Raw genomic sequence first — 25708 nt, 5'->3', positions numbered from 1 at the left:
AGGACCAAACACTAATCCCAACACTGCTAAATAGACATGCATTTTTGTACTAAGAAGCAGCTGTTAATATTTAGATGCATCGTAAGCCTAGAAAGAGAGCCACTGGTCATACAAGCTACAACTGTCATTTTGAGAGGCTGCATTTAAATTATTGACCAGCATTGACAGTTATTTGGGCATGTTTTGGAATAAGGGTGCTATTCTAAGCTTCAGCGTTAAATTTTGGATGTTTTCAGGGGCAGCGATTTCAACTTGGACTAAATTTGATGCATCCAATCACTACAAGATCAGTCTTTAATTAAATTCTTATGCATGTATTTTTCATTGCGATTTGCTTGCATTAGATATGAAGGAATAGGAAGCACACCAAATGTTTGATGCAATGTTCATATCTAAACTGCTCATAATCAGTATTATAATTTCATGCCAAGTGTTTTACGAATTTTTGTTGTGGTATAAGTGGTGGCTCCAGAATGTTATGATCATATAAATGTTGACAGAATTTCTATGCATATCACTTGTAATTTGTATGGTGTTTGTGATTCAACAACAGAGAGAATTTCATATTATACCTTGCTTATTAACTGTTTGAGAAAATGCCATTGAGTCATAACGGATTACAAAGTTAGAACTTGCAGGTGTTATTACACTCAAATCCATCCAATACTTCTAAATCTCTACATGGTGGCATCAATCTCTATCTGGTGGTATCGTTCCTAGTATATCAAGATATTGGGTGCTATAATATTTTGGTGTCACTGCATGGGCAAGCAAATGTAGAGGATGGTCATCTTGTTCCATTGTTGAACAAACAATTGCTTACAATTGTTTGAAGGTCTTCTCAAGATGTTTCTCTTTTTCATTTATGATTTGCTTCATATTCTCAAGCATATAGAGTACATCATTATACACCTTTCCAAGGCAAGGCCTATACATGTTAGGTAGCAAAGGACACTCATAATGAGCTTGGTGAACTTAAGGAGATACTCCACATGTTCCCATGATGAGTCATCCAATATCCTTTGCTTGATTTTCATTGCCCTCTCAATGTTGCTTTGCCTCCATATAGACCAATTATTACTGATCACCATATTGCAAGGTGCCACTTTCACTTTCATAAGTCATGTCAAGATGATTAAGTTTGATGCAAAACCGGTCTCAACAACCCGTAATAGAAATTAGAGCAAAAAAATACAACTATTAGAGGCAAACTTTAGAAAACAATACATATTACACAATCAAATTACAAAAGTCGGAAAATATAAAACCTTATTCGTTTAAAATTAAATTATTACAATTTCATGTTCACATACCTTCAATAGCTTTGAACGTAATAATAGCTCTAAACATAACAATAGCTCTAATTGTGAGAATAATTTGAAAATTCCTCTAGTCATTTGGTAGTTTGCGATGAACCTCTGGATGTCTTCGACCTCTACATATACCTCTTTGATCCAACCCAATTTTGTTCCCAATATTTTGTAGCATAAGATTGGGTGAGTGGACCGTACAAGGTGTCCAAAAGATATGTTAAAATTGCTCTTCAGCCAACAAACCAACAGCTCTAAATTTTTTTGCATTGTCTATTATGACTTGGACAACATTTCTAGGTCCCACTTTTCAATGGCAGAGATGAGAATATCAACAATAATGACCCATCTTTTACTTACCCCTCACAATCCACATATTTCAAAAAAATGTCCTTTTAAGGGACATCACTATGGAAGTGGTCAAGGGACAATTTCTTACATCGTTTCACCTTTTTGAAACAATTGATACGCTTGTCTGAGGCCATGAATCTTTTATGGGATTCAATGTATCCTCAACCCCCTTGACCTCTATTTAACAAGTTGGTCAACACTTTCTCATAACTGGAGCCCTTATACCCTCTTGGAACTTCATTGACACTTTTGAACATCTTCTAGTATGGGTAGCAAACGACACTGAAAGGAAACCCATTTGCATATAAGCATCTTTCTTCCAATGGTCCCTTTGTTTTGCATGTAATGGGTGCTTCAGTTTCAGTTTCAGGGTCAATTGCGGTAGTATAAAATGGGAGTTTAATCACAATATTTATAGAGGGAGGCTGCAGTCACTTTGATTTTTTAGTACTAATGATGGTTATTTGTCTATAGTAATATTGTTTCATTTAGTAAAGGTGAATTTTTTCGAGGGCATTTCATGACTCCCCTTCTAGGTAATCCACACAAATGGCCCACCACTTGATAACTATCCCTTCCTTTGTCACAACCTAGACATTTCCAACAGAATGTGTCATAGAAGGGTTCTTATAATATCAACATACTTCCACATAGGAGAATCAAAATCTGGATCTATTCTTTATTGTTTGTTCACCTATGGAGGAAGAGGTAGATACCATTTTAGTTCCTATGGCAAGAAATATTATACATATTCAAAATAAAAGCATGAGAATGGACCAGTAAGGAAAAAAAGGTAGATGAAGATCCACCAATCAATATTCCAACTCCTTTTACAACCAATTTTTTTCTCAACCACCTATTTCAACACCATATGAAAGATAAAACACAACATACGTCCTTCCACTTTTTTGCCATGTCCCAAATTTTAATGTAATAGTTTAATTTAATTAATTAATTAATTGGCCCCAAAATTTAAATAATATAATAAAAGGACCTTTAATTAGTTACTTTAATTAATTAATATAGGGCCCAAGTTAATAATACTTGTATTTGTGGTTCCGATTGATTTAGTATATTTTGAACCCTTTTTTTTATTTAATTGTTTTTTTAGGTGTGGCCATCGGCTATCTTTGTAAACCCTTGGGAAGTTCCTCTGAAGGGTATTTAAGCACGACATGTAGTAGTTGGTATGCAATTTGGATTATTTATTTGTACTGCAAATTCTTGTTGGAGTTCATTATTGTTCACTATTTCAGAAGTGAAAGATCTTCCCTACTTGGCTTTCTCCGGTTTTGGTGGGACTCAACCCTCACCCTATTCTATCTCTATATTTCTTGGTTCAGATCTAGCAAATCGGAGCACCATCTTGTTTGCAAATATTAATTGAAGGTTGTTTGTGTTCAATCTCCATTCTTGCTCGACATTTATTTAGTAAATTTGGAACTTTGATATTGTTTATTGACTAACACTCCCCTCTTCCACACAATTGTGCTACTCCTGTACAACTCCACCACCGTACAAACTATTGACTTGGCTGTCATCAAATATTACCCTACGACATCATGACAATACCGTACAACCTTGTGATCTCACCTAGCTACACTGTATGACCTTTTGAGCCTATCGTACGACCAACTCAACCTAGCCTCACAATTGATTCCCTCCACCGTATGGGCTATTCTTGGCTTTACCATATAGCCTCTTGCCTCACCATACAGATCTCCTACTACACTGTACAAATCCCTTGTACGAACGCCCTATGTGAGGATAGAAGCCTTTGGGTCGAGATCCCCTTTGGATTGATTTCCCCTTTGGGTCAAGATTCCCTTTGGACCGAGTTTCCCTTCGGATCGAGTTTCCCCTCGGAACCAAATCCCCTTTGGATCGATCTCCCCTTCAGGTTGAGATTCCCTTCAGACCAAGTTCCCTTTTGGATTGAGATTCCCTTTGGATCAAGTTTCCCCTCGGGTTGAGTTCCCCCTCGGGTCAAGATTCCCTTCGGACTAAGTTTTTCTTCAGATCAAGTTCCCCTTCGCACCGAGATTCCTTTCGGATCAAGATCCCCTTCAAGCTGATATTGCATTTAGGTCGAGGTCGCCCTTAGGTCGAGTTCACCTTTGAAACATTATAGTGGTATCAGAGCTAGTGATCTTGCCAGCCTGCTGGGATGATTGAGAGATTTTAGTATTTGGATCACACTATGGCACCGAACAACGATGGAGAGTGGTGGTTGAAGGGATTACAAAAGATTGGAAAAGAGCTCAGCGAGGGTGTTGAGATTGGAAAAGAGCTCAGCGAGGGTGTTGATCTTCCATTAGATATATTGAAAGTTTGTTTGTGTAAGCTGAACCAATTACCTTCAAAATTTATATAGAGAATCCTTTCGTCGATTAAGGATGCCTTAAGCGAACCTAGGCTTTTGAGACACCATGACAAGGAAAAAAAGTTGGCAGTTGCATCGTTTCTCTGTGAGGTCTTGAGATTTTCAGCTCCTAGAGCACCATATGATGATAACACCATGATAGAGATCTTGCATTTGATTGTTGACAGCTTTCAGAGCCTAGATGACATCAGTGGTGATCCTTTTGGTAGGACATCTACAACCTTGGAGAATTGTGCAAATGTCAAAGTGGGTAACCTCCTCATAGATCTCGAGTTGCAAAATTTGGTCCATGATCTGTTTCATCACTTCTTGGTCACCATCAAGGAAGAACATGATACTAAGGTTTTAGTTTCTATGGAGAATCTTATGATTTCGTGCATTGAAGAGATGGATGAAATACTCCAACCCATCACATCTATGTTATGGGCTATTCATAATCTAGAATGTATACCCTCTATAACAGCATATAGATTGGTCAGTAATATTTTCAAGCATTGTGAAGAAAAACTAATATCTCATTTGCACAAGTGGGAGAAAATGGATGACAACGATAAGGGTGATGCATTACGTGAGAATGAAAGCATAATTATAGGGTTGCTCCAGGAGGATTCGCTAAATCTTTGTACTACACCAACATGGGGACAACACCTAAAAAATGAAGATGTTGCTTACATGGACCTTGTGAAGACATGGACGGATCAAGTTGTCCCCATCACCGAAGTTGTGCTCGAGGTTGTGCCTGTCGCTGAGACACTATCTATTGTGGAGGTTCTATTAGTTGCCAAGGTTGTGTCCATCATAGAAGCTGTGTCTGTTGTTAAGGCCCAATTTGTCATCGAGGTTGTGTTCGTCCTCAAGGTTGTGTCCGTCACCAAGGTCGTGTTTTTTGTCGAAGTTGTGTCTGCCACCAAAGCTATGTCCATCATCGTGGTCATGTCCGTCGCCAAGGTTGTATGTCCATCATTGTGGTTATATTCGTCACCATAGTTGTGTTTGTTATCATCACCATCGCCGTGTCTGTCACCATAGTTTTGTCTATTTTCATCATTGTCACTGCGTTCATTGCCGAGTCCATCACCATCGTTGTGTCTATCATGGACGTCGAGTATGTGTCTATTGTCGAGTTTGTATGTGTAGACGTCGCCGTCGCCATAGTTGTGTTTGTTATCGTCATCATCATCGTGTCTGTCACCATAATTGTGTTTGTTTTCATAACTATCACTATGCTCGTTGCCGTGTCTGTTATCGTAGTTGTGTCTATTTTCGTCATTGTTTCCGTGTCTGTCACCATCATGGTGTCCGTTGTTGTCACTGTCACCATGTCTGTCATTGTCATTGTGTTCGTGGTCATCATCGTCGCTGTGTTTGTTGCTGAGTCCATCATCATGTCTGTCACCGTCATCATCCCCATGTCTATCATCTCCATTATGTTCGTTGTCGTCACCATTGCTATGTCCATCTTCATGTCCATCACTGTCGTGTCCGTCACCGATGTCAAATTTGTGTTTGTTGTCAAGTTTGTATCCATCGCCATAGTTGTGTCCGTCAGCATCATTGTGGTTGTGTCTGTCACCGAAGTTATATCCATCATCGTGGTCATGTTTGTCGCCAAGGTTGTATGTCCGTCACTGTGGTTGTATCCTTCACCATAATTGTGTTTGTTATTGTCATTGTTGCCGTGTCTATCACCATAGTTGTGTCTGTTTTCACCTATGTCACCGTGTCCGTCGTCGAGTACATCATCATTACCATCACTGTCGTTGTGTCCATCACCGTTGTCGCGTCCATCACCAATGTTGAGTATGTGCCTGTTGTCGAGTTTGTATCTATCACCATCACCATAGTTGTGTTTGTTTTCATCACTATCACCATGCTTGTCGCCGTGTCTGTCATCGTAGTTGTGTCTATTTTTGTCACTGTCGTTGTGTCTATCACCATCATGGTGTTTGTTGTTGTCACCGTAACCAAGTTCATCATCATCATTGTGTCCATGGTCATCACCACCACTGTGTTTGTTGCTGAGTCCATCATCATGTCCGTCATCATCATCGTCATCGTCATCGTTGCCATGTTTGTCATCTCCATTATGTTCGTTGTCGTCATCGTCGCTATGTCCGTTGCCGAGTCCATCCTTGTCGTTGTGTCCATCATTGATGTCGAGTTTGTTTCCGTCGTCGTAGTTGTGTCTATCGGCGGCGTTGTGGTTGTGTCCATCATCATTGTGTGCTTGTCATTGTAGTTACGTTTGTCGCAGTAGCTACGTTTGTCACCATTGAGACATTGCTCATTGTTGAGTCTCCATCCATTATCAAGGCTTCAACCAAGGTTCTGTGTGCCATCGAGGTTTTATTTGCAACTAAAATTTTGTTTGTTGCTAAGGTACTCTCCGTTGAGGCTTTCTCTGCCAAGGCTTCCTTCGTCGAGGTTTTTATGGTCGGGGTTCCCTTCGCTGAGTTACTCTTTGTTGACGTCCCCTTTATTGAGGTACTACTCTTTGCTGAGGTTCCCATCATTGCGACACCCTTCACCGAAGCTCTTGTTGTCGAGGTACTCATGGTCAAGCCCCCCCCTCGCCGACATTCTCACTTTCGAAGCTCTCTTCGTCAAGGTTTCACCTGTCAAGAATATAATAGTGGTTGTTGTGATTGTGTTAGTGGCTGAGTTTGTGCCAGCATCAGCGTTTATGTGTATAACCACACCCAAAGAGATTTTTCAACATAATCATGTGAAAGATTTCATCAATTTGTGTCATTGGGATCCTGCTAAAGGCTATGACAATTAGCAGATGCTTAATGACAGTGTGGTGCAAGAGGTTTGATGACAATTCACTCATTTCGCCTGTGTGTTTGGTTTCGGATCTTGTTGCCTCACAACATGGCAATATTTATATTAGAGTGGTGCAACGAAAGTTTGATAGCAATGTGGTGTTGTGGAGGATTGATGTCATTTCACTCATCTCGCCTGCGCATTTGATTTGGGACCTTGGAGCTGTTGGCGTTTTGTTTGATGACAGATTGCTTGAGGGCAAGCAATCTTTGGGTAGCGGGGATTTGTCATGTCCTCGAATTTTAATGTAATAATTAAATTAAATTAATTAATTAACTAGTCCCAAAATTTAAATAATATAATAAAGGACCTTTAATTAGTTACTTTAGTAATTAATAGGGGGCCCAAGTTAAAAATATTTGTATTTGTGGTTCCGATTGATTTAGTATATCTTGGACCCTTTTTTAATTTAATTGTTTCCGTAGGTGTGGCTGTCAGCTATCTTTGTAAACCCTTGGGAAGTTCCTCCAAAGGTATTTAAACACGACATTTAGGTAGAAGTTGGTATACAATTTGGATTGTTTCTTTGAACTATGAATTCTTGTTGGAGTTCAGTATTATTCGCCATTTCAGAAGTGAAAGATCTTCCCTACTTGGTTCTCTCCGATTTCGGTGGGATTCAACTCTCATCCTAGGTCGTCTTTGTATTTCTTGGCTCGGATTTGGCAAATCGGAGCACCATCATTTTTTGCAAATATCAATTGAAGGTTATTTGTGTTCAATCTCTATTCTTGCTCGACATTTATTTGGTGAATTTGGAACTCTGATATTGTTTATGGTTGTCTTGACTAACCCCCCCTTCTTCGACCATCGTACAGACTATGGACTTGGCCGACATCAAACATTACCGTACGACATCACAACAATACTGTACGGCCTTGTAATCTCACCTTGCTACATCGTATGACATTCTGAGCCTATCGTACGACCAACTCAACCTAGCCTCACGGCTGAGTCCCTCTACGGTACGGCCTATTCTTGGCTTTACCGTATGGCCTCTTGCCACACCGTACGGATCTCACCCTGCTGCACTGTATTACCTTCTGAGCCTACCGTACAACCAACTCAACCTAGCCTCATGGCTGATTCCCTCTACGGTACGGCCTATTCTTGGCTTTACCATATGGCCTCCTACCACACCGTACGACCTCCTACCACACTGTACGGATCTCCTACTGCATTGTATAGATCCCTTGCTGTACCATATGAATTGTCTGTTGTATTGAACGGATCCCCTATTGTTTGCTATATGGATGCCCTACTGCGAGGACAAAAGCCTTCGAGTCGAGATCCCCTTTGGATTGATTTCCCCTTTGGGTCGAGATTCCTTTTGGACAGAGTTTCCCTTTGGATCGAGTTTTTGTTCGGATCAAGTTTCCCCTCAGAACTAAACCGATTTCACCTTTGGATCAATTTCCCCTTCGGGTCGAGATTCCTTTCAGACCGAGTTCCCCTTCAGACCGAGTTTCCCTTTGGATCAAGTTTCCCTTCGGGTTGAGTTCCCCTTCGGGTCATGATTCCCTTCGGACTGAGTTTCCCTTCGGATCAAGTTCCCCTTCAGATTGAGATTCCTTTCGGATCAAGATCCCCTTCAAGCCAAAATGCCTTTCGGGCCGATTTTGCCTTCAAGTCAAGGTCGCCCTCAGGTCGAGTTCGCCTTCGGAACATTACATTTTTAGGGTTGTGGATGTGAAAAAAAAAATCAAATTTGCAAAAAAACTTGATTGGACACATTTAATGATGTCCCACCTTAGGTTGACTGTGGTCAGCCCAGGTTTGAACTGTGGTCTGTCTGGCTCTGACCACCAGCTTATTGCGTGGCATGTAGGCTTTTCTGTTCAAGATGGGCATTTTTGCATGCATCCTCGAGAAATCTGTAATTTTTAACTTATACAATATATTCCATCTATTGATTTTAAATATCTTTCTTCTACTTTCCATCTATTAATGTTAGTATATTTCTCCTAGACTGTTTAATGTGCTCCGTCAGATTTTTCTCTTATTTTCAATTCCTTTTATCTTTTTTTTTTTTCCTCTAGAGTTTTTTCCATAGAGGCCAGTTAGCATTTTAATGTGGAAATGGTAATTAGCATGAGTGAAGCTTATAATTTATGGTTATAAATTTCCTTTGAAAATCAATTTCTGGATGCACTGACTGGTGCATGCTGATGACTCTGTGTAGTTAATATCACTTGAGCCAACTCTAGAATCTCTAGTCTGCACATTAAATATTTGACCCTAAATTTTTTATCTTTAAATATCTCCATTAGTATAACTTTGGCTTCGATGAGCAGACTATTAGAATATTTTTACAAATTTGTCAAAACATTCATCATTCTGAGCAAACCTTGTCATAGTGGGAGAAAGAAAATACTAAAAACTTAAAGTGAGTTATTTTTCTTCTTGTTGCGGATCTATTTCAGTTAGTAAAGCCTAGTAAGGGAAATAATTCCTTACAAGTGGAATATACATAAAATAGTCTTAATGTGAGGAAAGGACAATCTCTGGCTAAGACATAGTTAGAAGAGGTTTGGTTGGAGGAAATCTAAAGATTATTAAGTTACATGTTAAGGGAGTGAATGGTCAAAATTTTCTGTCATCACTGTTGAATGACTTATATCCTGTGAAATTCTAAGCTGGATTTGGATGCAAAGACAAGCTATGTGGTGTAGTGATGAATGGTTATAGACCCGTGAGTCATAAGGACCAAAAGGAAGGCTTTACTTTAATTATTTTTGGGACTGTCAAATGCATGTCCAATCAGGGCAGATCACAGTATGGGCTCAGAACTGCCGCCATAGTCATCTAATTGTTATAAGCAACATTAGAACTGTTAGCAAGCTGTACTAGTTTAGTTAAAATCATGTCTTCTTGCATTACATTAGCCAGTCTCATTTCAAACAGTTCTCATTTTGAGTTGGAGGTTTTCAAGGTATTTGGCATATTTATATTTCTTTTGTTAAAGGCACCCTGGCTCAAGGGACCGAATAATGGAAATATTGTTGGCTGAGGTTCCAACTCCTTGTTTGTTGTCAACTCAATCAAACTGTGAAAATAAAAATGAGACGAACTTCAAAAATTAAAGTTAAGCTTCTGCTTGTTCATCTATAGAATTTCACTTCATCAGTTCCAAGTATATATTTCAACTGCAAATTTTTTTGCAAAATTGAACTCTAGTATTGTTCATCATTTATCCATCACACTATTTCTTCTTTTAACATTCTTTTCTGTTTGATTCAAATTTGAAGTGATATTACTGGATGCAACTAAAGATGCCTCTTTTAATCATCAGAAGCTTTTCATCAGTTTTATCTCGAGTTTAAACAATGTTAAACAACAAGCAAGCTCTTCTGCTTTTCTGCAGCATTCTGATGTTAGATTTAAGGCCATGGAAAAGTACGAGTATATACCATCTTGCTGTTAGATTTAAGTCCAGGGAAATGTATCAGTATATACCATCTCGCCCAACTTTTCCACCACACAATTTGTTGCTAGATCTGTCCCTGTATTTCCTGTCCTGAGATCTGAAATGCTATAATGCAATCTCAAATTCCTAATTTCCATGCTTATTCCTGAATGATATTTATTATTTATGACTCTTTTTCTTTTTTTGATAAAAGAGAGGTAAATGCTTTGACCTGGAGCTATGCACCAGTGAGGCCACAAACGGGGGACCTCATCCCCATTAGATCTGAACCTTGATGGCAAAGATAACAACTCCACAACTTAACCATCACAACACGCCTCTATTGGCATTTATGACTCATTGTACTCTCTCTTTTTGATTGCTTTAACTTTCAACAATTAGCATTGAGTTCTTTTGCATCAAAAGTTTTTGCCATTTATATTCCTTAATTAGTCCTATTCATTCTGTTTGTATATTTTTGTCTTTTTTTTTGTACGTCTCATCTGGACTTAAAACATTAACAGAGGTTGTATATTATTATCTCTTGAAACTCCTCATGCTTTTTTGGATTTTCTTTTTGCAGCTCCATCATAATTGAGCTTAACCTTATCTCCAGATGTTCCTTACTGACATCTTTAAGCTTTTTTCTTCTTATTCCTGCAAAATCCATTATTAAGCAGCAGATGGATATTTTTTTTTTACTAAATTCTATTCAAAATTACTTAAAACACAGTGGCAGCTGCAAATGTTTATGATATTTAGGATATGTGGATTTGTTAAATTTATGTATTTTGGATATTATATTGATACTTATAGGAATAATGGTTCTAAACCTGTGCTGAGCTGTGATTTAGTGATAATTTGTGCTATTGAATTTTAATTGTACTCTAGTACAAAGGTGGACAATGTTCTAGATTAGGTAGTTTTGGTGGCAAAGGTAGTCTCTCTGTTGCAGCCTTAGTAGACAAAGGGTTATGAACATTACTCGGATGAAATGAGCTTTCCTCAAACATGAGAAAGAATCAAACATTTTAAATTCAAAAAAGTACATGAAATGGTAGCATTGTAGAATAATCTTATTAAGGATTTACAACTTATTGTAGATTTTTTTACGATTATCATTTTTTTTCATATCTGGTATCAATGAGCATTTTAATAAAGAATTATAAATTGCAACATGTGTTTTTATAGGATGAAAAATACTGGCCATTGATGCCTCCATTACCTTCATATGGATACGGTAGGGAGCATCCTGGACCACGTTATGGCAGTTTCATTCATGGTCAACATCTTCAGGATGTGGTTATTACGGGTTTGTTTCTCATTGGACTTTTCCTTTTATTGCAAAGCTGTGCTTTGTTATACCAAATATAAACTGATAATATGATGGCAGTTTTCTATTCTAGCAATTTGTCTGGAAGTATCATTGTGGTGTGACTAGAATCTTCTTTGAAAATGTGGATTGTACGTCTGACTTTGTGAGATGATACAATAACTGTTTGTTTTTTATTACGTTCTTGAAGAAGAAGAGAGCTGTTGCACAGGGAGAGTAACTGGCCATTAGTCCTTAAATATAATAAGCAGAGGAATAGCCAGTATTGCAGAAGTTCAAGGCATTATTAGCTGTAAGCAAAGTGATGATTACAATATTGAACTCTAAAGCTTATGAGTTCACTCCTTTGGAGCTCTTCTGGAGTCAGAGTTGCCTTAAGAATGTCTGTTAAACTCTCCCCCACTCCAGATTCTTGAAGGAGTGGGTTGAGTTTTTGGTTTCAGTGTCATTTCCTATTTGTCCAAATTTAAAATTCTTATTACCACGGGATTTGTCCTCTTAGTAAACATATTTAGCTCAATTGGTCTTTGCAGGAAGGTTGTTTGGCTATTTTATTTTTGTCCTTATTTCTGGGATTGAATTGCATTGTTTGAAGGATTATCTCTCCGTTAGATCCATAAGAATAGTAATTGGAGGTCATTTAATGCAGTAGTATGACTTTTATACTGAAATTTTGAACTTCTCATTGGATATTATAGGAAGAGCATGCATAAGGAGATTTGCATCAAGAGTAGGAATTCTTTACATTGCAAATCTAGACATAGAAGTTGTAAAAAAGATTAAATGCTTTTTAGATCCTATTTTTCACCACCAAAATAGGAGATTTACTTTTAGTTTGTGAATTTAACTCTGTGTTTAAACTATTCAGCAGCTTGGTGGCTATTATGATATTAATTTGCAAAAAACTATTGAGAGATTCGGATTGAGAATTGAGGAGCCCAACCGAATTCTAGATATGTAAGGTAAGAGGAGAAAGATCCAATGTTTTTCTCTAGATTATTTTTTGTGCTAACAAAATTAGATATGTTCTTCCAATGTGTCATGTCATTACTATCCTCTAGGAACCAGTTGTTTTGAGAGGTCATTTCAAGAAGCAATATGACTTGTGTGCTGAAATATTTAGCATCTAATTGGCTATTGTTCATGTTTGGTAGCTTCAGTCGAATAAACCTATATATAATTATATATGAGATATAATTTATATACATAGATTTATCTTAGTTTTTGGATTCGCGTGTCGGAGTCCGGACCCAGATTCGGATCTGTGAGGATCCGGGTAGGATCTTTGATCCTACTTGTGGATCCGTTAGGATCCGCGGATTTGGGTTTGATCTGGATCCAAATCCGCGCATGGATCCGTTAATGTCAGCTCTGTGAGGATCCGGGTAGGATCTTTGATCCTACTTGTGGATCCGTCAGGATCCACGGATTTGGGTCTGATTCAGATCCGGATCCGCGCATGGATCTATTGATGTCAGCTTTGTACCACTACATAACATATAGCAATCGAATACTTGATATAGAATACCAAACACTCAACCCTCTCTTGAAAAGTAATTACTCATGAACATGAGAAAACTCCAAGGTTCCTTACACTTGTGGATACTAACTCAGTTATATCAATGTGATTTGCTAGTTAATCACGTAGGCGGGCTTACATTGTTCTTTCAAGGATGTTGAACTTTTGCTGTGATGGTGATGAAATCTAGCTTTACAACATGTATTAGCGCCAAATAATGTTGATGGTGATGATGGAGGGTTTGTGCGTCACTAAAGCACAAATTTTAACTTTCTTCTTGAATGAAGTCCAACTACTACAGTACTTTCTACTTTACTTCTATTCCTATGAATGGAAAGATTAGCAGATGGACAGGGATCAAATCCGATGTAAGCTTGCCACTAGCGCTATCTCCATAGATGCAATGATTCAAGGAAAAAAGACTAGATTACCACGCAAAGCTTCCTAACAAGCCGCTAGGATGCTAGTGGCCTAGTTTATGGATACCTATCAAACATACATTAGTATTACTGTACAACTATCCATCTATTCTTACTCTTGCTTAACAACTTTCTTGAAATAAAATCTACTTTAACAACTTCAATGGAATTTAACTTTAACTATTGGAAGTAGAAACCATGCAATAACACCAAGTGTTCTTAATCACCATGCAAGATACAATAATGATAAGAGAAGCAATTTTGGTATTATCTAAGATACAATTTTCTTCAACCCTTTAATTTTAACTATTGGAAGTAGAAACCATGCAATAACACCAAGTGTTCTAAATCACCATGCAAGACACAACAATGATAAGAGATTCAGCTTTGGTATTATCTAAGCAACAATTTTCTTCAACCCTTTACAAATGAGGGCAAATGGCCTTATATAGGGTCCAAAATTACAACCAACGATAGAGATTAAGAGACAAAATCAACGATCCAAATCAAATCCTAGAAACCCAAACTAGGGTTGCCAGTCCATCAGCCAATGAGAAGACGCCACCTCATTAATGGACTGATGAAAAAAAAAGGAAAAAAGTGGCAACCAATGAGAAGGCACCAAAATGGTAGCCTATTAGAATCAGACACCTATCCTACCCAAGAAGAAAGGAGAATTTGCCACTTGGGCTTGCATCAAATGATCCTCTGATATAATTCTACCCTTTCATCTTCTTAGCCAAGACAATGAACTCGGCAAGCTTGTCATTGACTTCCTTCATAGGAGGGCAAGGTGTGTGCTTAATTTTGACCTCAACTGAATTCATCATGTTGCCCGTTGCTTGCAGTGTCTTCTCATGATCTTTTTCATATTCTTTTGCATATTTGATAAAGGCATTGAGGGAGGTAAGGGTGCCCAAATGCTTCTTCCTAATGGCAACCTTCCCCAACTCATCCAATCTTGTTCCAAACTCTGTCTCATTGACATTCTCCTCTTTGATACCTTCAAAATCAAGTGCAACCCCAACATTGCTCATCATGGTTGAAATGGAAGTGTCAATGCTTGGACTATGATGTGCAATCTGATTCCGTATCTCTTCAAGTATTCTCAATTTGACGGTCAAGGCAACATACCAAGACTCTACCATACTCATTCTTCCATCCACCAACTTGGTTCTCTCCAAATATCCCTCCGGTAGCCCAATAACTGCCTGCAGCCTGGGAATGGCTAAGTCCTTGACTGGAAGGAAATCCTTCCACTCCCCTTCAAATGTTCTATATTTGTCTCTAATAGCCACTAATGACTTGAATGTCGAGATAAAGGAAGGCAAGAAATTTTGCCCATCTTGAATTATATCACTGATCCAATCTTTGATTTTGTGCATGTGAGTCGATATCTCTTCTATGTTGCTCCCATTGTCTTGTGGAAGGGCTGCCTGATGCAACTGTTGGATAGGCTAGCAGTCTCTCCAATACTTGTTTTTGGCCTCCAACCTTACAATCCTCTTGTTTGCCTTCCTCAACCTTTCTCTAATTGAAACCATGCCTTCCTGGATCTCCTCACACTCCATGTCATCCGTGATTCTTCCCAAGTTATGCTCTACTATCTCATACTCTTGGGGTACAATCTCATCCACTGCCTTGCTAACTTTTGGTATAGCAATCTGAACTTTTTGGTGACCCTCATCATTGCTCTCAATTGCCTTTGCCGCCGTTTTTGCAATTTGTTTCTATTTCTCACTATCTTCCTTTTCCACTAACCCTTGAATATCTTCAACTGTTTGAACAATCACCACCTCGCCTCTTGGCATAAGCATTTGCCTTAACCAAAGTGGTGCAGTGCATCTTCCCAAATCTAGATTCAATTCGACTAGCAAAGCATCACCAATGGCCTCAGGTGCCTAGCTTACTTCCTCAATATCAATTGGCCTATGCTCTTCTTCACTAGTGACTGTCATATCATCTCCTTGTTGGTTCTCTGAGAGAGGAGAGTATTCGATACTATTGCTGTAACCACTTGATTCCGAATCACAACTCACCTCTACCGAGACCCTTTGTCCACTTGTATTAACCTCTTGGCTTCTTGCCTCAATTATGCTCTCCCTTGACGGTGCTGCATTCTGTCTCTTTGCTGGAGGCTCCTAATGTTCATTACTTTTCTCAACCTCCAAATTTTTCTTCTTGCTCTTAACTACTCTTTGTTGCTGGCTACTGCCCCCACCTTTTTGTCTGACTGACTCCGCTGGACCTTCTTTCTCCGGTTTCATCATCTCATAAGTAAGGCGTACCTTCTGACTTTGTAATTGCCTCAACTTCTCATTGTACCATGACTTAGTGTGTAGATCTACTGCCCTTGTAGCTGCCTCTAAGGAAGGATCTTGATGATCATCCCAATCCACTGGACCCAACTTTGTTCCATCCATTATATCATAATCTTCCCTTAGCAAATTTTTCATCGTCTTCCAGCGGATCGGAAATATCAAGGCCTCTCCATCTGATTACCCTCATCATGCCCACTGACAACTTTGAGAAAGCTAGCTTCCTCACATGAAAGTCATCCTATGCATTGGCCCAAAAATCTTCTTTAGTAGGGGTATGTTTGAATGTGTTTTCTTGAGATGCCTTGATAAGACTATTAGGATCAAATCCCTGTCTTGATCTATACCATCCTAGATGATATTGCTCTAACTCCTCTACAACTACAAAAGTGACAAGATTGGGGCAAGTATCATTGCCTATTCCAAATGAGAACGTAACCCTTGTCTCACCTTTAAGTTTCATCATCTTGTCATAATGGTCAAGTTGCCTAGCCAACTCCATCAACATTATTTTGTTGGGTGGGTACCTTGGAAGTCTCTTGGGACAAATTGTACCTCCTGCTACTCTAATATAGGTGAATTGCAGAAATTGGATGAACCAACTCCCATACTTCTTAACTTTTGCTTTCGCTTTTGTTGAGAGCCTCCTAGCAGGTGTCCCTTGTAATATTCTTATCGTCTTCATAACAAAGGCGTCATAAAACATCTTATAATCTTTGTTGTGCAAATGAAGCTGTGGATAGCACTCATGCACCAAACATTGCCTCGGCCCATTGCCAATCACTCCTAAGGCTTGAAGTCCAGGATGTTCACATATTCTTGCAATTAGATAGAAAAGGTAAGACTCCATGTCGAGTTGCTTTTGAATTTGTATTGTCCTTCTTTGCAACTCTAAATTTTCACTTATAATTCTAGCCCAATCAAATTTTCTCTTTCCATTTTCAATTTTATCAATAAAATAGTACATCCAATTCTCAAATTGCATACCTTGAGCCACGCCCATGATTCGGCTGAGAAGCACAATAAGGTTGCCATACTTTGATTTGAAATCTGACCAGTTGAGCTTTGATGATTTGGTAACTCTCTTCTTGCCTTTGTGTAACCAATTCTGCTTTAGATGAATGAAGTAGGCATCTTGATTATCTTGAAAGAACTTGGTTGTTTGATCCATCATTACCACTGTCATGCCTTTATCCTAGGGAATATTGAATACCTCTTTGACCACTTTTCTACTGATGTTAGCCAACACTCTCTTCCCTTCATAAAAAATGATGGACTTGGTCACAATATAAAACTGGGATGCACACTCCATTACCAATTCCAAACAAGGCAAGGTAGGATAAAAAGCCACCACGTGTACAATTCCGCTCTTGTAGATCTTCGTCATGGGGGTTGTCCTTCCTTAAATCTATCCTTCAACTGTACCATGTTCACTGTGCTGATATTGGTATCACTTATTCGCCTCACTTTTGAGAAGAAGGTGGTGTTAGGCATCATGTCTTCCTTGTCTTTTTTGGTATTCGTTCCCTTTGGGTTCTTGCTTGTACTAACATCCACCATCCTAAACACTTACTTTTGCCCCTTCGTTCTAAATAATATGGACTACACTTATAAATCTTCCAACTTCTTTTTATCGATGGAATCTAGCTTATTTCTACCTCTCCAAATCCTATCTCTACACTTATAATCGCCTCTCCAGCCTAGGGGTGGGACTACCACTTATTTCTGCCTTTTTGTTATCTTAGGATGGATGACACTTATATCTCCCAACTTCAATCCTAGGGTTGTCTAGCTTATTTCTGCCTCTCCAAATGTCCTATCATAAAATCTACACTTACATCTCCCAACTTTAGCCTATCAGTGGAGATGATGAAGTGGTGGATGAATAGTGCAAGAAGAAGATAAGGGAAACGAACCAAACAAGAACAAGAATAAAATCCACCTTTTCAACCAATCTTCACCTCTAAAGACGAACAAAAATCTTACCTTAAATTTGCCTTTTGCCAACAATCAGGCCATTTCAAATTCAAATCTGATCTCAGAAATTTCAGTCTTCCAAAATGTGATGCCATAGCGAACGGATTACTTGCAAAAATCTGCTCCTTTCATCAAATTTCAACCTCCTTGCTACAATCGCCCAACTAGAAGGAAAATCGCTGCCCTAGGGCAGAAATGTCTGCTCCAAATCAAAATTTTGTCCTTCTAAATTCGCCCACACTTGCAAAAATCAGACCTCCAAGCATCTTGCCTCTCCACCAAATAAAATCGCCTGAAATAAAAATTCGCTGCCCTAGGAGGAAAATCAGACCTCCAAAATCGTCCAGTCTTGCCTAAAATTGGATCTTCACCCACATATTTGCCTTAGGGCAGAAATCGCCTAGTCTAGGAAGAAATTCGCTGCCCAAAAATGGAAATCCTCTTGCCAAAATCGCCACCAAAGGAGAAATTCGCTCAACTAGAAGAAATTCGCTCAACACCAAGCAAGAGGAGTGGAAATGGAATGAGAAAATAAGAGGGGGGAAGCCCCTTCTTATATCCTCCTGATGACCACCTAAGTGGGCTGACTTGCCTGGAGGGAAACAAAAACTTAAGTTAAACCCCCCAGAATGGCCCTGTTTTAAATAAAATATGAAAATAACTAAACCCCATAGTGAAATTGACCCTTTTAATTGCTAGTTTGACCCAGAATTGCAAAATAGAAATAAGGTAAGTTTAGGAGATGCCAAAATTTTCATTTAACAACATTTTGACAATTAAAATATCATTATAATCGAATCTAGCAAGCCAAAAATCAATTTTCAATTTCAAATTACCAATTTCCTTTAACATTTCTAAAATCTTCTAGGCAAAATTTCAACCAAATTAATGAGATTTGGCAATTTAATCCAATTTCAATTTTGCAATACAATCTCAATTTTTTTTTAACAAAATAAATTCTTTTCCTGGCAATCAAAATTCAAACTCTAAATTCAGTTTCACTATCAAAAATTCTTTTCACTGAAAAATTTCAAGATTTTTCAAAACAACTAAATCAAAAATTCATTTTGAAAATGTTCAAGCCTGTTCAATTAACTCAAATTTTCAAAATCCGTCTAAGTCTAAGATTTGCAATTTTATCCTACTAGATATCGTTTTAGCCATTGAAAATGTTGTTGTTGAAACTCGTTAGGCCTAAGGATGGAATTAAATGTTTTGAAAAATCAAGTTTCGCATTGGGTGAAAACAAACTAAATCCCCTCTTGGCTCGAAGGTGTCTAAGGTGTAAAATTGCCAATTCAAAAACCTCTGGATAACTCCAAATTTTGCTAAGGCCATCGAAAAATTCCCAACACCAGCGAAAATTGCAAAGGCCTGCCTGAAAAAGGGGGTCCCCCAAAATTTTTGGGGCGATGTTGTGAAAACCTCACAACAGGATCCATGAGGATCTAGTGTGGATCAGCACGAATTCGTAGCCAAGGAAGCAACAAAAACAAAAAAGAGTGGGCTGCAAATCCTGACGGATCCATAGGCAAGATCCGGATCCTCGAGGATCCAATGCGAATCCTGTTGTGATGTGGAGCCTAATTAGACTTGGAGGTTTATTTGGTGTGGTTTTCTCCCCATATTATTTCTACGGGGGTTAAATAAGAGGTCAAGGGGTAGTAACCCAAGTGTGCTCCTTGTCGCAGTATAGGTTGGGGTCGAGGGGCAACGCCCTCGTGGGGAGCCAAAAATTCCCCTATATTGTAAAAGGCGTCGGCTGCTATTTTTCCTATTGGACGACTTATTCTAGCCCTAATTTTGTAAGCAACAAAAAAACTTGTATAAAAAGGCTTAGGGTTAGGGATTTCATAATTTAATGGTGACATTGTAGCTTCTTGCGGCTGTAATGAGCTGTAAGGGGTTGCGGACTGCAATCACTAGATAATGATAATATTAGACTTGCTATTGGTGGACATAGCCCAAGGATTGGGTGAACCACATTAAATCTTGGTGTCTTGTGTTCTCTTTTATGCTATCTACTATTTTTTGGTATTGGTTATATTTGCATGTAATTGTTATTTCTATTTGAGGTTAATCCTAACAAATCTGTGGCCAAGAAAGCAGCAAAAATTTAAAAATGTGGGCCCAACTCCAAATTTTTTTTTTTTGTCCAAACCCTAAAAACAACCTTTTAATTCATTATGCAAATTCAATTGCTTTCTCATAGTTGCTGGTTTGAAGTAAAGTGCTTGGATTCGAAGGAGATCGGTTGTGCTACTAGATTCAAAGATGCATGCTAGAATCATAGATTCATATTATGAAATGATTTAATTTTAGAATTATGTATATTTCTCTTATTTTTTAGAGTATATATATATATATATGTGCACGAATCTTCCACAAATCATAGTTGGGAAAAAAAATCCCGAATCCACAGATTCGATTCACGTGCCCAAATCAGATTCGTTTCACAAATTGGCAACTAAATTTTTTTTTGGTTCAGTAGTCTCTAGCGGCAATTCTCTTTTCTCTGGTAGCAAAGTTTTTCAAAGAACTAACCTAGTGCTTGTTTTGTTTCGACTTGGCAGTTATATCAGCCTATGACCAGTTTTTCTTTTTTCTTTTTGACCCATTTTTATGGCAGCTATCATGTTTTTCTGTGGGATTTTGGCTGGGCTGCACTCCAACTTTTTCAGCATTCTTTTTTTTTCAGACCCGTGTAGAAGAAAGCAATGGGTTTTAGTAATTTTTCCTATTAGTTGGTGTCATGCCCAAAATACAGAGGGCAAAACACACAATTTTTTTTTTTTAAAGTTAAAAATAATTAAGTTCACTAAGTTTGATAAGTTTAAATCAGTTAAGATAACAACACGATTCCCCTAACAGTGTCCTGACATTATCACTTAAGTTTATAATTAATGAGTATGAATAGATTGTCAAATTAAAACTTTCATTGTTTAATCGATTAATTAATTTAAGCAAATCCAAATTCAATTTATTAAAGATTTAACACATTGTCGCTTATATTTACTTTAAAAATAATAAGGATTAATACTCTTAAATCATTCCGATAACAATTTAATAATTACAGAGCCAATTATTTCGAAGCATTAGAAATAAATAGAATTTACTAATTAATATATCATCACATCAATAATTTAACTTTATCTAGACTCTCGTCTAATAACAATTTTATTTAAAACTATAATCTATTAGAAATAAAATATTTCTAATAATAACAATATAAATTAAACTAAATACGACTAAACAATAAAACAAAACAAAATAACATTTTCTATTAATCTAACATATACCATGCTACTATAATAACACTAAATTAATCTATATTAACACTAACTAAAAATTTTAAAATAATTATAATTTAAAATATACTATTACTTCCAACAAATTAATTAAATTACTAATAAATTAAAACCAACTTAAATAAACAACTTTTAATAAAAACTAATCCTAAATAACTAAATACTCTTTTAAACTAATGCTAATAACACAATTCTAAAAATACTAACATTAATACAAAAACTCAACTTCATTTAAAACTTTATTTAAATCACTAACTAAATAACATACAAATCTAAAAAACTTTATTCAAAATAAATACAATCCTAAACTAACCTAACAACTATCCCTTTTTACTAACAAACAAAAAAATCAAATCTTAAAACTACCCCACGCATACTTCCCTTTTTCAAGGCCAAAACTTTCCCCATATACCTTCCACGCTGACCAAGATGATGAAAAGTAAAACAAACTTTATTTTAAAAAAAAAAGAACAACTTTACTTTATATAGGTTTGAAAACCCACTAAAACTTGCCATTCTTCCCATTAAAGTCACGTGGTCTTCTTGGGAGTGGGCAGGATTTGCATAGAGTGGGGAGGTATAAGGAATAAATGCCATGTCAAATCAGCTTATAAACAAAGACAAATCTCCCCTCATTAAATACAAAAAAACAAATGTAATGCCAAATAGTCAAAAAGGTTTGCACCCACCTTGACAAGGAATTAAATGAAAAATTTAGTTAGATGGGTTTGAAGTTGAGAATGGGATTACGTTATAAAGTTATATAGTTGGGTCTGTACGATATTTAGGAAATTATTTATTAGTATTTCTTTTTCTATTTTCTTTTTTGAATTTAAGATATAAAGTAAGGTATCTATAAAGAATATTCTCTGTTGCTATATGAGAATGAAACATTTTGCCATACAAAATCTAGAGACTATTTTGGCTCTTGGAAATGTATTTTTTTTTTCCTAAGTGTAATTTTGTCTAAGTGTAGAGATTTTTTTAAATTTGTTTTTGCAATAATTTTCTAAATATGGATTTTCCAAGCAATGTATTTTTTTACAAGGGTTATATATATATATATATATATATAGTTTAAATGGGTTTATAGCTTAGAGCTCAACAGTTTGTGTTTTACAATAATATAAGAATAATTTTATTTCCTAATAAGCATGAAATTAAAACGAAGTTCCAACCATAACTTAAATTTTTCCATAACATAATTGAACTTAGAAATTGCATAAATTGCATGTCACCATTTTATTTAATATCCAATACACGTGCATAAACTGAAATTGCTATAAGACTCGAATGAATGCATATTTCTCAATCTCTTTTTCTATTAACCCACTTGGTTCAAAGGCTCAGCCGAGAAAGAACCAGTAAGAAAACCCGACTTCATTGCCACTTCAATAATAAGTTAAAAAATACATTTTACATAGGATTTTCAATCCTGAGGAAAAAATCTCCTCAACATAACTGAATTCAATAGCAAGTTGAATTTCCTTCTTGGCCCTTAACAAGGGATTCATTTTGAATTCTAAAATACATCACGGTGATTTTGGAGAGAACAAAAACTAACCAGGAGACAACCAATCATAACATAATGACAAAATTAGACATTCATTCCCATACCGGGTTTTCACAATAGATCCAACATTGAACCAAACTAGGGAGAAGGTGGATTTTTCCAACAGGAGACGTCAGACACAACACCAAAACAGATGCCCTATCGGGGCTCTAACTCAAGAACTTCTGTTCTTCTATTCTTACATGCCAAAACTCATACGTGGTTTGTGTTGACAGGTAGGGGCCCATAACACCCTACCCTCTCTCCCTCTTCTTGTCCTAAGAAGAGACTCTACACTGTTGGAATCCAACTGAAGACCTTTCCCTGAAAATGGCCACTTCTGCCCTATCCGAGGGTGAGTGATGCCAAAACACCCATAAAAAAAAACTTTGAAATTCAAAACAAAACACAAAGGAAAGACATTTAAGAAAACCTGTTTTCAATCTCTCCCAACATACTCAACACACACACATACATACATAAACAATGAAACTGAAACATGAAGCACAACATGAAACCAAAAAGAGGTGAAGTATTCCTACCTTCAAAAATCAAGTTATGGCAAAAGAACAAGTTTTAGATGAGCTTGCTTTCCTCTCCTTCTTCAATTCTGAAAATCCTTCTAAAACTAGAAGTTGGGTGAACACCCAAAACCCTCTCAAAATTGCCTCTAAATAAGATCCTAAACTCAACCACCTCTAAAAGCAATGACTCCCCCACTTGCCCAAAAGTTCTAGAGGCTTCCAACACAACTAGACTTAAGGCTAACCTCAAGGTGGAGTTAAGGTCATCCAACTCATGATGGGATCAATCAATTTTCGCAACAAAGAAAGAATTGGATTTTTGAGTGACCGTAAAAGTTAACAAAAGGGGCTAGGGGGGGTGGAAAATGCCCCCAACCCATACCCATATCCCTTGGGTACTTAGATTTCATGATTTTAGGCCTTAGGGATTAATTTGGGACCTAACAAATGCTAGGAATTTTAGGACTATCTAACAACTTTCAAAAAGCAGATTAAACGTTAATCCAGATTAGGGGTAATTAATCTTGATTATAAGATGATTAGCAATAGGGTCACTAACTTAGTCCGACTTAGATTTTAAAGTTACTCGATTAACCCTACTAGCATTCAGGAACGCATATACAATTCACGAGTGTCAAGCAACACTAAAAAAACACTGTTACGAAACATTAACATTCACTGATTACAGAATGATACATTCATACATCTCACGATACAATTAAAATACGAACAATGGGGTTTTCACAATGACACATAGGGTTCAGTTTCATTTCTCCATTAGGTTTCTTGGCTAAAATATCCTGTACACTCGTTGCACACATCAGTAGCTCAAGAAAATCACATGCATATATGTATATAACATATCAGGGAAATCACATAATTTCAAAGTAACGAGAATCGGAATCGTATCGGAATCGGCACGGCCAAATTGAATCGTGAATCGGGGGTGAATCGTCGGTGAATCGGCGATGAATCAACAAATTTGAAAAAACCCTTTAAATGTAGAGATTTTAACAATTTAAGACTTATTTCATGCACCCTTTATTGAATATAACTTAAACACACTATAACATCATCAAATAGAAGTTGAAACTTAACATATATAAACATGGAAGTTTGTGTTTACCACATGGGATAAAGAGTTTTTATAAGACAGCTTCACATCCAACACCTACTCCAAGTGCTTCAAAGCATATCACCCCTCTCGAAAGGCTTGCTCTGTTGTTCTCTCCACCACAGACACTCCATGCCTGCAACAGCTTCAGGTCTCATCAACTGGTCAGACTTCCCATGACTGATAACCGCAGCGACTGGGGGTCTAGGGGGCAACGCCCCCAGCGGGGTCGAGGGGCAGCGCCCCTGCCGCCAAGACCAAATTAGCACTCTGAAAACCACACAAAACTACATGGAACACAGTGTTTTTGTGATTTTCTTCTGATCCCACACTCTTTCTGGGAACCGCTGATGTTTTACTACCTGATTATGTCTTTCCCTTCCCTTGGGCATCATCCGTTATGCATTCTAAACATTTTTTATTTGTCGTCGTTTTTTTTTTTTTTTTTTAATTTTTTTTATAACCTATGGTTCTTCTTTTCTCTTCTCCTCTCTTTTCCAGTCATGCTTAACAATTAGAAGGCCCTTTGGGGTTATAACAAAGAGGAAAGGTAAAAAAGAAAGCAAAAAACATAAGTGATTTTTTTATTATTTCCAACTAAACATGCTTGCTGCTGCCAGCTGATTTTTGGCGATTTCTAATGGCGATTCAGGCGATTTTTTGAGTGAATCGCCGATACATGCGATTCACCCGATGAAATCGCCGATCACGATTTCCGACACCAAAAAAATCGGCGTGCATGAATCTGATTGCTGAATCGGCAATTCATGCGATTTCAGCGCGATTCTCGTTACTCTGCATAATTTAAAACATCCATCTTTCAAATAATCAGTTGTTTATCTCGTTCTACTCATATTCTCAATCATTAAAATTGTATAATCAAAGTGTTAATTCTGCATTCACTTACTTCATCAACATACATGTTCATAAAGCATTAAATGACAAAATCAAATATCTGAAAGTAAACATCACACGACATGAAATAACATAATATGTTCAGTGTATCCGATAGTGTCTTGACATATTGAGTCATGAGTATCAAAATAATAATGTGTCAACTATGCTATGATGGGTCGGGGCGAGGCCTCACAATTGGGTTTTTCATAATTTTTTCGCTTCAAAAAATTCAGTGGGGTTTTTAAAATTTTTTCCAAAAAAAATTCAGTTGAGTTTTACGGTTTACCCTTTTTCCTAAAATACGGAGTTCCATATTCTTTGATCTATATCTTTGATTCTGTTTCGTTATGATTGATTTTTCACCTCAAAATTCATGTTTGTTTTTGGTCGATTTTTCTCTTTGAAGCTTCTAGTGTTTGTAATATGCAATGTTGGCATGGAATGTTCATTCAGTGTTTTAGTTGTTTTCCT

General features: G+C 37.3%; 1 protein-coding gene across 1 annotated transcript in view; it reads left to right on the top strand.

Moving 5' to 3' along the window:
• Window positions 1-25708, top strand: part of LOC149572085 (putative polygalacturonase) — a 61764-nt gene that overhangs the window by 24126 nt on the left and 11930 nt on the right. The window contains exon 2 of the mRNA XM_089813392.1: window positions 11468-11588. Coding sequence (XP_089669518.1) covers window positions 11468-11588 — 121 coding nt within the window. The remainder of the gene's footprint in view (window positions 1-11467; window positions 11589-25708) is intronic.

The sequence above is a fragment of the Cupressus sempervirens genome, chromosome 2 (assembly GCF_028749045.1).
Source record: "Cupressus sempervirens isolate cs-2001-9-10 chromosome 2, ASM2874904v1, whole genome shotgun sequence".
In the NCBI taxonomy this organism is placed as follows: domain Eukaryota; kingdom Viridiplantae; phylum Streptophyta; class Pinopsida; order Cupressales; family Cupressaceae; genus Cupressus; species Cupressus sempervirens.
The sequence above is the reverse complement of the archived record's forward strand: the minus strand, read 5'-3'. Positions and strand labels throughout refer to the sequence as shown.